The sequence below is a fragment of the Calonectris borealis genome, chromosome 6 (genome assembly GCF_964195595.1).
Source record: "Calonectris borealis chromosome 6, bCalBor7.hap1.2, whole genome shotgun sequence".
Taxonomy (NCBI): Eukaryota; Metazoa; Chordata; class Aves; order Procellariiformes; family Procellariidae; genus Calonectris; species Calonectris borealis.
This window is the reverse complement of record NC_134317.1, coordinates 36,139,783-36,153,381: the sequence shown is the minus strand read 5'-3', so window position 1 is coordinate 36,153,381 and position 13,599 is coordinate 36,139,783. Positions and strand designations below refer to the sequence as shown.

Below are 13,599 nucleotides of genomic sequence, written 5' to 3'. Positions count from 1 at the left end.
AGAATGTATTCAGAAGGGCTAAAGAAGATAAGCTAAACGAATGTAATATGATAAAGCCTAAAAAATAATACTCACTCTGAGATTCATTTAGTAGAAGTGCCGAAATGGATATTGCCAACTTTTCTCAATTTTGAAAACTGTTGAAATTACTTAATAAAGCCAGTCTCATCTGTATAAATACAACTTAATGCTGTCCTTGAGGCTAACCGATTAAAGCAATGATTCTGAATGTATTAACATTAATGAGAAATCTATTGACTTTAATAGTAAGGGATTGTGTTCAGTATCACGGATTTTAAAAGTCTTTATGAAGTGAATGACATTTTTTTAACTTTTGTTAAATGAATGACACTTTTGTATGTCATTGTTTCAGAAGTATGTAATATGTTAATAAATCGGTTATGAGAAAATCAGTTGTTAGAAATTTGTATGGCAGTGATTTTTTTTCAACATGTGACCTTTGGCACTGGGAGGGAAGGGATCATAGGAATTGGACTGCAAAAGATATCAAAGCAAGTATATATACACTCTGCATAGCAGTCTGTTTGCCTAGAGTTTATACAGGGTTCTGGTTCTCCTTTTAGGGAGAGTTGTGGAACAAGGGTCCCCAAATTAATTAAGGTATAATAGTACAGACTTGAAGTCCTGCAGGTAAATAAGTTTAAATAATGTTATAATCTCTTTTTTTCCCCTCCTTTTGACGTGATTACAACTTTTTAGCATATACTTCTCATTTCCATAAGAGGACGAGCTCTGTTAATTTTGTATTGATCTTGTACGCTAAAAAAAAAACAACGAACCCGAAAAAGCTCTTACAATTAAAAAAAAAACAACCCAAACTATGACTTCAAAGAGTTACAAAACCATTTGTAGTGTCATAGTTCAGAGCTCCTAGGGAAAGGGAGCGTCTTTCATTTTGCATCTATAATAAATTGGAGCAAGCCTGTTTAGCTCCTGGAGAGAGGACTGCAGCAGAGAAAACATCTTGTGTGTAGTGTGAAGTCTGTACAGGAGCAAAGATAATACAGGGGGGTTTGTGGGGAGACGCAGGCACATTTCTCCTCATTCTTCTTTTGCTGGTTGTTCCCTGGTACCTACCTAGGAATTTTCTGGTTGCTTCTCTCTTAAACAAACATCTGGGTTTTTCACTTCCTCTTAGTCATCTTTTGAACATCAGTAATCGGCTTTTGAACTTCAGTTAAGTTTAATGCAAAGTTTAATGCACGTTGAGGGAAGCACGTAGAGTGGTCTGATGGGACCTGTTGAGTGTGTGTGCACAATGATATGTCTAATGCACTTTTCAATTTTGGCCAAATATACTTTGGTAGAGTAGTAAAATGGTACCTTTCGTTAAACTGTTGTACCTCTACAATGGATCTGCTAAATAGGATAAGCTTTTCATTGTAAGCAGAACTAAACTAAGTTATTTCTAAAATGGTTATGCTTTATTTGGAGATTACCTTTAGAATACCTAATGAGTCTTTCTATCTCTGCCTTTTCTGTCAGTGGCACTTTTGACAATGTGATTGTGAAAATGCAATGAATGCAATAAATATAACCTTAAAAATTTCAGAAGGTTAAAAAGAATTTGCTATTGTTTGGAAACCTGAAGATTTCAAATATTTCCCCTCACCCCCCCCTCCAAGAAAATGCAATGGAGGGTTTGAAAATAATTTGCCAGTAATTAAATAAATAGCTTCTCTAGATTGTGTATGGAGGAATCAGCTCTTCCAGAGGAGAAAGGATGATGCCAACATAGAAGTAACCATATTCAGTGTCAGGACATATCTTTCCTTTTAACTGTATGCATCCATCCAAGCAAGGACTGTGTGTAAAATTTTGGAGAGTTATTCATGTTGCGAGTCAAAAAGCTCAAGAGTCCACTATCCTTTCTACCAGAACTGTAGTATTTTTAAGAGCTGTTCTATGTTTGCCTGTTCATGGTGGACCCCATCGCTGAATCTCACTCCGTTGCTGTTAAAAACAAAACACTAACAAAGCTCCCTAGGCTCTCCATCATCCATCTGAAAGTAGTGGGAGAGGCAAAAATCTTGTTCAGATTCCGTGTAGATGATCAAATGGCTAACGGGATGTCAAAAACAGACCCTCTTGTCTGCAAGTGAGCAAGGTGTTTGCCATCTGTCTATCTTTTGGAAGCAGATTAAAGTGCCTGAGTTCTTTGAGAGGGAACATGTATAAAGCCTTTCTGCTGGCTTAAGCATCTCACATCTGTAAGCTCTTGTACAGCAGAGTAAAAATTAGGTTGACATGACTGAAATCCTTCACCATGTTTCACTAGACACTGGTGCTTGTGGATTTGAGGAAAAGGGAAGCTCCTCTGGTATCCTGTTATGATTATTCTATCATAGTGAACAAAATAAAAGTATCGATTTTTCTTGCAAAATATAACAAGTTTGGGAAGAAGGGAATATTCCTGTTTTTAAAATTATTCCTTTTGTTTGTACAGTATAAACTTTAGTTTGTTCCGTGAGTAGTGTAATCTGCTAATACATATCAAGCATAATCATTGATAAGCATAATACAAAATAATTGTTTACAAATAAATATGCTGAAAAATGCAATATTTTTTAACTTAAATATCTTTTCTAATGCTTTAAAAGCCAGATCTAGAGAACTGTCTCTGTGAAACAACTGAATTTTGTATTTCTCTGTTTTTTCTTGAGATTGTATCATTAGCAACTTGTCTGAGGATTTTTTGGTGCTTGCAGCAGTTCTAAACATATTTTCTTCAGAGTTCTGCTTTAATAGTGAAATTTATTCTTGTTATATTTCTTGGTGTTGATATTTCTTCTTGCTGTAAAACAAAAGGTAGTGGTAACCTTGCCTAAGGAGTTGTTTTTGCTGTCAGATGTCTCAGTGATATCCCCTTGTCGTCTGTTACTCATCTGCATTTTCTTTTTTCCTGTTGAAAGGAGCAGGTTATTTTTAGGAAACGGGAGAGTAAAAAGCCACTTACCTGAACTTTTTGGAAACTGTTATGAAATGCATGAGTTTCATATAGATTTTCTTGTTCCTGGCCTCTGTTTGATGTTTGCTGTGTCTGTCTGCTTGTCCTCAGAGTTCCTGTGGATACTCCTCTAGGTTTGGCAGATCTGCTGTATGAGAAATGCTTTACCTGTGGTCTGAAAGACTTTTTGCTTGTCACAATGGTACTAGGCTTACACTGGTTGAGAGACAAAAAATATGTGATTCTTCTGTACCTTCCAGCTGGTTTCAGGAGCTTGGGGAGGACAGGGGCTGTGATCTCTGTCAGACTGGAGGAACATTTTTAGCCTTCAGATTAGGGTGTTCCTGCCCATCCCTTTCACAGAAGAGTGAGCATATTGAAAGGTGAGATATATTTTAGGACTGTGGTTTCCAGCTGTTTTGGTATTTGCCAGATCACTTCTTCACTTCTTCACATCTTGTCTTCACCCGCACTCGGAAAGCCCCCGGTGACGCCCCCGGTGGTCACTTCTCTCTCATGCCCCCTTGCTGCAGGCTCTAGGGCCAGCATTGCAAGCTGCCAGTCCACCAGAGTTGTGGTTTGAGCTCTGACCCAGTGAGAATATCATCATCTCAATAGCAAGGTATACTTTGGTAGTGGGGAGATGAGAGCATTAGAAAGCGAATTCTTGATCAGTTCGCCCGCCTCTCTGCACATGCGAAAAATTATAAGAATTAACCTTGGACTTCTGCAGATTTGCCTCCAGCCAGAAGGTATGCCTAGAACTTGATTCTGGCTAATGAATGCTTTTGAAAATGCTGAGATGAATAAAACTTTTAAAGTAAAGCTTTCCAGTAACTTAATGCTCTCCTTTATACTCCATTTGTGCTTCTGTGCAATTATAAAGCTCAAGCACAGGCTAAGAACTTCAGTTGACAGAAAGTTGTTCAATTTTGGTGTAGCCCAGAGCACTGTGGTGTTTTTAAGGAAGAGATATTATTCCTGCAAGTTTTTATAGTGCTAAATTTCATTTAAATGCTGTTGTTGCTTATAGTCCTATAGACTATTCTATTATCACTTATAAATGTAAAGGACACAAATAATTTCATAACTGTGAATGGAACTGCTTGCTTCCTGAACATTAAGAAAGGCTGCATGTGACTGCAGGTTCAGGTCTGCACTGAATTTTGTTCCTTGATGTGTCAACATCTCTTTCTTATGGTTTTACTGTTTCAGAGGAGAAAGGATTGTGGCAAGTTAGTGTTTCAGTTACTTGTCATACAAAAGGAAGGGGAGTACATCATGATATAATGATGTTTATTTGTTTTTGTGTATCACTTCATGTAGTCTTTTATATTATAATTTTTTCCTTCATTATGTCATATCAGGATGATATTTTCATGGTGTTTTGCTCTAACTCCGAAAGAGAATTTTAAAGATGTAACCATATTCCAAAGTTTCTGATCTTACCTTCAGAAGTAACTTTATAAGCCTGTGTTTCATTGCAAGCCAATGAATCACACATTCCTGTGTGCTGAGGCCCTTTTGAAAACAGGGTTTAAGACATTCTTTAAGAAATGTTATACAATATGCTTGAAAGGCTGAGGTCTGAGAGAGGAAAGAGTCTGAATTTTCAGGTCTTCTGAAGCTAAATTTGGCCTTGTATGGAAACTGTGTGTGTTTGGGAGGGAAGGGAGATTTTACTTTTTTTTTTATTTATTTAAAAGGGAGTTGATGGGTGCAAGTTGGGGGGTTTAGGGAGGTTTTGTTGGAGGAATTATTTGTGGAATGAAAAAGAGGTACACAAAAAAAGGTTCAGCCCAGGTAATTGTAATAGCCCATGCCATTTGAAGGGACTGGCTGGGGAGGGAACCCCAAATAACTCCTGAGGAATGCCCAATTTTTAAGAGGAAATAAGAGACAAATGAGACCAGTTACACTGGTGGTTTGTTTCATCCCCTTCCTAAGTGCACCCTCTCTTGGCTTATCTGACACAGATCTAAATTTAGAAAACGTATCAAAATACGTTTCTGAAGGAGTCCGCAGGCATTTAAAGATGTCTGTGTGGAAGCTTCGGTGCTGTTTCAGCAGCCAGGGAGGACTGCGGTTGCTTGTGCTGGAAGCTGGAAGCCTGCCACTTCACTTCCTTTGTTCGGCTTCCTTTGCTGCATAAAGCATAGAAGACAGCAACCAGCAGTATTGTTAGTGTTAAAAAGTAATTACGGAGGTGATGATTTCAGCTTCAAATCTTATCACCCTTGCACTCACCAGTCCAAATGCCTACAAATACCGCAGCCACCGAATTCACTAGTTTAATTGCATCCCCTGCCATTTTGCAGTTTCCTCCTCACTGTGAGAAGCACCTCACCATGAAAAGTAAGAGGTTAATGACAGTGAAGACAAAGGGAAAAGGAGATTAAGGTGTTTGCTTTCCCCTGTTACTGTTTAAAGTTTGATATGGCAGCTTAAATACTCAACGTCCCATGCCAGATGACCATGTCACTGTTCAGACTGACAATGTTATATGTGTCCCCAGCCCAGGATGTTTGGCTGTTATTTATATTTTTATTATTGTTGGTTTAATAAAACTATTTTCTAACCCTTTCCTCTCTCTTTTCTCTCTGCCCCAAAAGAAAAAACCTGATATAACCCAAAATTTCCCTAGTTTATACCTGTCAGAACTTTTAATATTTTGTCAATTAACTATTTTGTAAAATCACATGCAGGTTTGTATTTCCTAGTAGGGTTTGGTTTCTGGACAAAGCTGAAGAAAACTCTAGGAGTAAGGTGGAGAAACATTCTTTACATAGATATGTCTTCCTAAGTGATGAGTAAGTCCTATTCCCTAATGCCTCTGATTGTTACAACCGTCTTACCCTTTCTAAACAAGTGGTTTCATAGGAAGGACTCCCCCCATCTGCACATGGCTCCCTGTACCATCATGGGATTTTCTGATTTACCTTCCTTTTGACTTCATTACAAGCTTTTAACAGACTGTTTTGCAACTCAGTTTCTTCCAGTGGCTTTGTATGTCAAGCATTGTCAGAAACAAAATCATATTCTACCAGAAAACCTGTCTAGCATCCATGATCAGAGAACAGTTTGCTTTGTCCTAATAGTTTTGTTTGTTCGTCTGAATATTGTGAGCAAAGATATCACAGATATATCTAACTACAACTTTGCTCTTGTCTTGATCAAGAACTTACCAGTGCTGCTCACGATAGTCTGAATCACCCTCTTGCCCCAAACCCAACTGAGGAATTTGAAATTAGCCTTGTGGTTTGGTTGGTGGTTTGTTTTTTTTTTTTTAATAGCAAAATTTTATGGGGCATTTAACCATCTGCTTTTTCTGCATCTGAGATGTTGATGAAGTTGTTCATATTAGAGTTTGAGGGAATTTTAAAAGCAGTTAAGTGTAGCTAATTTTTTTCTTTCCCTGTTTAATAACATTTTCTGTGATAAGTAGAAGTACACTGATTAAGTGTTTTAATACTAGTTATTGCCTAAGCTATTTACGTATTTTCTTCTATTGATGTTTTGTTGGAATTGAAATTATGAACACACTTTTAGCAAAATACTGTCCATTTCTAGGTAAGTAGTCAATAAATTTTGACTTTTATTAGTATAGATTACTTTAATGGTAATACATCCTTTTTCATGAGGAAAAACATATTACATTTCCCAATCTTTGGAAGAAACAAGGCAACAATTAAGAACTTCGTTGCATCTTAGCACGTTTGCTGGGCAAATTTATGCAATCTTTTAATAGTTAATACTTACGTCAGGTATAACAGTTAAAATACTCAGTTACACTCTGTTTTAAACAAAATACTTGAATGGTGATCTCTCGAAATGTGACCAGCCAACAGCCTCATGATGTGCGTGCATAGTCTCTATTTAGGAGATCCTCTACTCGGTAAGCCATCTCAAATGTTACTTAGTGTTCTCTTGGATGAGGACAGGAATACACTATTAAAAACAAAGGTTCTGAAAAAGGAGTTGCTATGATCCCATCGTGCAGGAGAACTGAAGTGATTGGTCTAGTGCTGTGCAAGACAACTGCCGGAGGTATATAAGAGGGAAAGCATACTCTTTTTACTCAAAACTGCTTTCTTTACTGACTGTAATAGTTCATGAACAAGGTGAACATCCTGAACAAAGTTCTGCCATTGCTTATATATCCTAAGCTTATATAATAGGCTGCCTATGTTCCCTGTGAAAGCAAACCTCTAAGCTAAACACATTTGTCAGTTCCCTGAAAGCTGAAATTCTAATGTTCTTCACTGCTTGTACTTCATTTAAACTGAATTGATTGTCATCATTTACACTGTTGAAAGTCCTACTTTGTGCCTTCTCTGTGAAGAGAATTGCTTGCATGTTGGCAGGTTTTGGTGAAACTCCCTCATGGGTGAGCTATTACTTGCTGGAATTGCCCCAGTATCGCCATTGCCAGTTCCACTGATGCTGCTGAAATCATTCCTAGGACTTCAGAGCCCTTACCGGTGTTTGCTGGCTTCACTGACCTCTGTGTATCTGCAGCTTTCTGCGTAGCACTGCTGATAGTGAAGGCAGCCAGCAGGAATGGCCGTGTGTGTATGTAAGGCTTCTGCAGTTTTGCTGTTAAGAACTACTGTCTAGTGTACCAAATGCGTTGTTTCTTGACTTAGTATCAAAATAACTAGATGGAAAGTTGTCGCGAATGGTTTAGAGGCCGCTCAAAGAATCACTGTTGAAGGTATTAGCAGAAAGTGATTTTAATAGAAATTTATAAAAGCTCAACAGAGTTCGATGGCAAGGTTCACTCTATCACTACACGGATGAAGCGTACAAAGGAAAAGAGCATGGGAAGCTGAAAAGTCCTTGGTTAGTGTAAGCACTACTTAGCAACAACTAAAATATCAGCGCGTTATCAACATTCTTCTCATACTAAATCCAAAACACAGCACTATACCAGCTATTAGCAAGAAAATTAACTCTATCCCAGCCGAAACCAGGGTATCGTGTTAGAATTGAGTTGGAATTATACAGAGGCCGAGGATGAAAAGGTTAAGGGAGACCCTCCCGTTGAGTCACTAGGTTCAGAGAAGACCCGGCTAGATCTACCCCTAGTCCCAGACTTGGTCAACGGTGTATGTCTAAGGGATTATATGTGTTTAGCAGCAGTCTAAAGTTCATTCACAATCTTAAGATAGATCACAAGATTTTAGCAGAGTGTATTTGCTAGCAGATACTTCCATCAATTCACATGCACACACACACAGAGGCAAAGATAGATAAATATACAAAGATATACCTGTTAAAACCCCGCCTCGAGTTCAGTGAAATACTCACATAAAATGTCTTGGCATCTCTCAACGGGCGAAAGGTTGAGCCTCAAGGAGTATTGCAGCCCAGGTCCCGTGCCAGCTGGCGATGGTCCTCTGAATATTGCAGACCCGAGAGGTTGTGAGCTCTGAGAGGCGTCCCACTCAGGGGGAGATGCTGGGCGCAACCCGCTGCGGTCCAGGAGAGCTCAGAGGGTCTCACTTGGGACCACTGTTTGTAGGGTCACAAGATGATTGACTTTAGTCATCTGTAAATTTCCATCCTGGCCACAGTCCGAGGTGGTAGTGACTAAAATTCTGAAGGTTTCAGTGTTGTTACAATTGAGTTACAACTCAGATAAGACGGCGCCTGGGCCAGGCAGTGGGAGTACGTTCCCAGCCTCAGCCATGCAGAGTTTCTGATACGGTCAAGGAGCGCTCAACTGTCAGACTCAGTACACCAAGGCCGAGGTTTCATGGGAATTTCTGAGATCAACGAGCGGCCCAGTAGAAGCGGGGGAATGCACCACCACAAAAGTATATCCTGCTACCTTTGCTTATTTCATTGCATCCTCCCTTCTTAAATACTCAGTAAAATACATAAACCAAAAATGATCTGGTGCATGTACTTCAAAGAACAAATGTTGGTTGGTTGCACATCTAGGGTACTACACTGTACTTCAGGTAAACAGGGATTATTCCTTCATTCTCGCAGGATTGTATGGAAAAGAAGTCCTACCACATCAGTGATTATTTGAAAATAAATTGGAGGTGTTTTTTAGCTGTAATTGCCCACAAGTTCTAATCTGAAAAGTAGCAACTATCTACATGGAAATTGGGATATAATTGCTTTAATTGGTATTGAACGTAATTATTTGAAAAAGAGGGGCAAGCACAACAAAAAGTGTTCATGAGCTGCATAAAGTATCTTAAATGAATTTGTCAGTCATCTTGATGCTGACATTTGAAATACTGGCTTAACTTTTGTTTTAATTCAAAGCAAAGGTAATGTTTTAACTGATTTCAAAGATAACCTGATACCAAGTGCTTTGATTTTCTTTTTTTTCTTTTTTTAAATTTTTTTCTTTTTTTTTATCCCCGCCCCTCCCCACCCCCCCTCCCCTTTTTATCTCCTTTGACTGGACTGCTGTGAGAGCAGAGAAAGAGGAAGGGCACTGGTGCAACTTTTGGCTGGAAGATCGGAACAGAATGGAAAGAAGTGGTGGAATATCTTTACATATGGTTGAAAAAGAAAAATCTCTGTATTACAAAATGGGATGGGTTTGAACAGCACTGGATGTGTTGGTTTTTTTTTTTTTGGCTGCAAAATGTTGGTAAAGAATAAAATTCTAAAATAACACTGTGAATCAAAAATAAAGAATTTAAGAGTGTATCAGTGTTTTTAAGTGAAGAAAATACAGAAATTACTATACAGTCTGATGTAATTGGAGCAAGAAGGTAGTTGCACTGATAGAAGGCAATTTTTTCAGTATTGAATCCCTGGGTCAAGAAGAATCTTTATATTGTGATGTTTAAATTTTTTTTTTCAATGTCAAGCCCATGTGAAGATGAAAGATAGCTTGAAATAATCTGACAGCCTAAATGACACAAAACAGGGCAGTGCAAATATGAACTGAATATTTTTATGGAGTCTTGTAGTCAGCATTCATTTTAAAGCTTTCTTGCCAACCTATTTGTGTGTAGTATTTGTCTTCATGTATACGTATAATACCATCTGCTCTGTGTCTCTGAAATCTCAGTGAGAAGACCTTCACAGAAAGCTTTAAAATGTCTTTCTGTATTAAGTACCACTGGCCATTCGAACATAAATCTTTTCAATTATACAATTTCTTCTTCAGCAAAGCACATCTCTCTTTTATTTCTCTGAATTATTTCAGAATTCTTAAAATCATTTGCCTTGTCTTTAATATGAAGATAATAAGCTAACTTCAAATATAATAATAGACTTTTCTGTTTTCTTATGTGTATTGTTCTGCAGGTTGAAGTGGGGAGGGAAAAAACCAAACTCAGAAACGTCGTTGGCTGGATAGATTTTTCAACATGAATCGTGCTTTTAGCAGGAAGAAAGGTAAGTAATTTAGCTTATGTTCCATGGAAGACATGGATATCCTGTATAAATTCTTTAGAATATCAAGAATTATACAAGGAAGTACTTACAAATAATTGCACCTAATTAACTAGGTAGAAATGGGCAGCCTTCTATAAGATGTACAGAGCAAAGCATTCTCGATTGATAGTTATAGAGCTTTCTGGATTGTAAGGCTTATGTTGAATTTCATAATATTTTCTTTATTTTTTTGTGTGTGTGTGTATATGTATAAAAAATACAGACACTTTTTTTTCCTGCACACACCAAAGGATGTGCTGGAGGGTTTTAGAACTTTTAAAGAGTTAGTGACTTCGGTATTTATTATATTTATTCATTGGGTTCTTATTCTTGGAGAAGCTATTTTAGAAAACCGTATTTAATACACTTGAAATATCTCATGCAGCAGAATATTTCTTAGCTTTAAGAAGCTATTCTGAATTTGTAGCAATCTGAAATGGTATGCTTTCCAAAAGAATATCAAACCACTAAATATTCAGAGTTATGTATGTTGCTCTTCTGGCTTGCTTATTCAAGAGTGAATTATTCATGGTCTGTTTATGATTAAACCTAAGTTTTTAGATGGAGCATCAGAGATGCAGCTTTTTTTACTGACGGCTTTGTTGCTTTTTTCCCCATTTGTTTGTAATGTAGAAAATACTCAGTAGGTGCAATTTCTTTATTTTTCATGTTTACTTCTAAAGATCCTTAAGTGTGATAAACATTGAGCTAGAGCCCCTGCTTTAATAACTAGGTGTAAACTCAGTTGTACTAAGTGTAAATGTTTTGTTTATGTAACAAGAAATTCCTGCTTTGGTATCAATATCAAAGATGGAAATAAAAGGAATCTGCCATACCAACAGGAAATGATAGCATCACTGCATCCTTCCATGTCTAGTACATTTATTTGTTAAAGCCAGATAAATCGAGATAGCTTAAGTAGTCCAGATTATCAGCAGATGTAGCTTGATCGCAAAACGAAGATACACTTATTCACAAAACTGGATGAAAGATCATTTGATACCCCAGTAGCACGATGGATGCTGAGGAAATAAGCTAAAATCTATAGCCCGTGCTCTTCTTAAGCACTGATCTATATTCTTGTGTAGGTATTTGTAACACCTCTCTCAAGAGACCTGTACCTACCAGCCGCTTAATAGTGTTGCCTAGATTCTTCCAAATAATTTGAGAGACCATTTCAATATTCTTTAATTGTGGATTGATTTATCACAACTGGGAAAGAAGCTTGGGGTTTGTACTTTTTTTTTTTTTGTCTAGGTGACCATATAATTTTTTCCTCTAATGACTTCTGATAATATTTAAAACTCAGAAACAGACCAGTTGTGTTTTATGGGATATTTCCTTGGTGTTTTGACTTGCACCCAGAGCGCTAAAATACTCTTTCACTAATTCTCATTGCGCTTGCCCAGTGTCTGCATCTTGCCTTTATGGTCAAATTATGAAGTTGTATCCTCCGATATCTGGGATCATTTGAGGGGTCTGGATTCATTCCTTTCTGTTTTCACTACTTCATAAGAAAATTCTTACTGACCTCACCTGAATTCTTGGAATTTCAGTGTATTCAAGGGCATTTGCTTTATTGTTCAGTTGATTTTGTGTGCTATTCTCTTTACCACAACACGAAAAAAGTATCATAAAAGAAGCTCTCAGGCACAATAAAGTGCAATTGTTGTAGGTTCTTAAAAATGATTCAGAACTTGAGCAACCAGAAGAATTAAATACTGACATCCATTTATTTTACTCACAGTAATGCACACAACATTTCCATTCTTTGTATCCTAGGAAAAACACAGATTTCAGTTAAGCAATTGTCAAGAATAAGTGAAAATTACATATTTTTCATGCCAATTGAAGTTCAGAAAAGCTTGGCTGTATCAACGTTCGTGTCTAATAACTGCATTTAAGAGCAGGTTCAAACAGGTTCAATTACTGAACTTCCTTTATTGTATTTCCTGATTTTACTCCCAGGCCTCAGAGATACAACAATTTCCATGCCTCTGTTTGGTGGGGTTATTTGTGGGTGTGTTCTGTTCACAAAAGCATGGATATTTTGAGGGGTTAACTATGTGAGTGCTATGACTTCCCTAGCCGTTCTCTCTAAATCCAAATTAGTCTCCTGGTGGCTGTGCTGGTAGGGTTTGTGCTAATTACGAGTTTTCATCAGTCTGTTACCTTGGAGCTACATAAACAACAGGCTCAAATATATAGGATTGTGAGGGGAATTTAAACAGATGTAAATGGTACTTTCACAATAGCCAAAGGTTATCAGAACTATGCAGACTTACCAGGTGAGTGTCCTCTAATTCTCTTTGTCACGATCAGTCTATACTAGCCTTTCAATACGAAGCATATACAGAATGTAGTAGCTAGTGCCATAGCTCCTTATCTTCTTGAACCAGGTAAGCTGGTGACTAGAACTAGACTAGACTCAGACTGTGCTGTACTCGCTGAAAAGCTCAGTTCTTGCTCCATCACCTGATTCAAACAGCAGAACTTTCCTTCCAAGTGCAAGTACTCGGTGTAAGTTTATTTTTGAGGGCCATGATTTGAGCATGGAACAGCCACTTCCACTGACAAGGTGTGCTGAGTGCTCTGACCTGAGAAACAGCTGGTACAGTCGTTGCCTGTCTGACTCTCAGAGATTTTGCACAAACCAGAACTTCTAACCTGGACATTTTGTTTGTGTTTTAGTTGTATTTATTTTTATTTGGCTGATAGTAATTTTAATTGAAGGCTTAATTGATGTGCTTAAATCTCCAATTGAATATGAATAAAATTAAGCTGTTCATCTTTCATCCTAATAAGGACAACGAAAAATATAAGAAAATGTGAAGTTTAAGCAAATTCAGCTTGTTTCAGGAAGTACTTACACAAGCAATCCTAAATAAATGGAATCTTTTTGCAGTCCAGGTTGTAATATCTCTTCTCATCGGTTAGCCATGAGCTCGTATAACAGGGAAACAAACTTCATGAAATAAGTGACAGTGACTGACAAAAAAAAGATAATTTTTGGTTTAAAGCTGATATCAGCACTTGTTGAAGTTGCACGTTTTAATGTGAAAAAACGTAGTACCTGTTCAAAATAAAATAGCCATTCTGTTGACTTCAGCAGCAATATTATATGAGTGTATAAACCATACAAAAATACATATTCTGTTTTCCATTCCTTGATCAATGAGTGCAGTATAGTCTATTGAAGTAGTTTTTATAGATTATCGTTT

At 37.5% G+C, this 13,599-nt stretch overlaps 1 protein-coding gene across 3 annotated transcripts in view; it reads left to right on the top strand.

The window, feature by feature from the left end:
- The window catches only part of GULP1 (GULP PTB domain containing engulfment adaptor 1), a 168,691-nt gene that overhangs the window by 67,884 nt on the left and 87,208 nt on the right, over positions 1-13,599 (top strand). For all 3 annotated transcript variants that reach the window (XM_075153683.1, XM_075153684.1, XM_075153686.1), the window contains one exon: positions 10,250-10,339. In XM_075153683.1, the coding sequence (XP_075009784.1) occupies positions 10,312-10,339 (28 nt within the window). In that variant the 5' untranslated portion in view covers positions 10,250-10,311. The remainder of the gene's footprint in view (positions 1-10,249; positions 10,340-13,599) is intronic.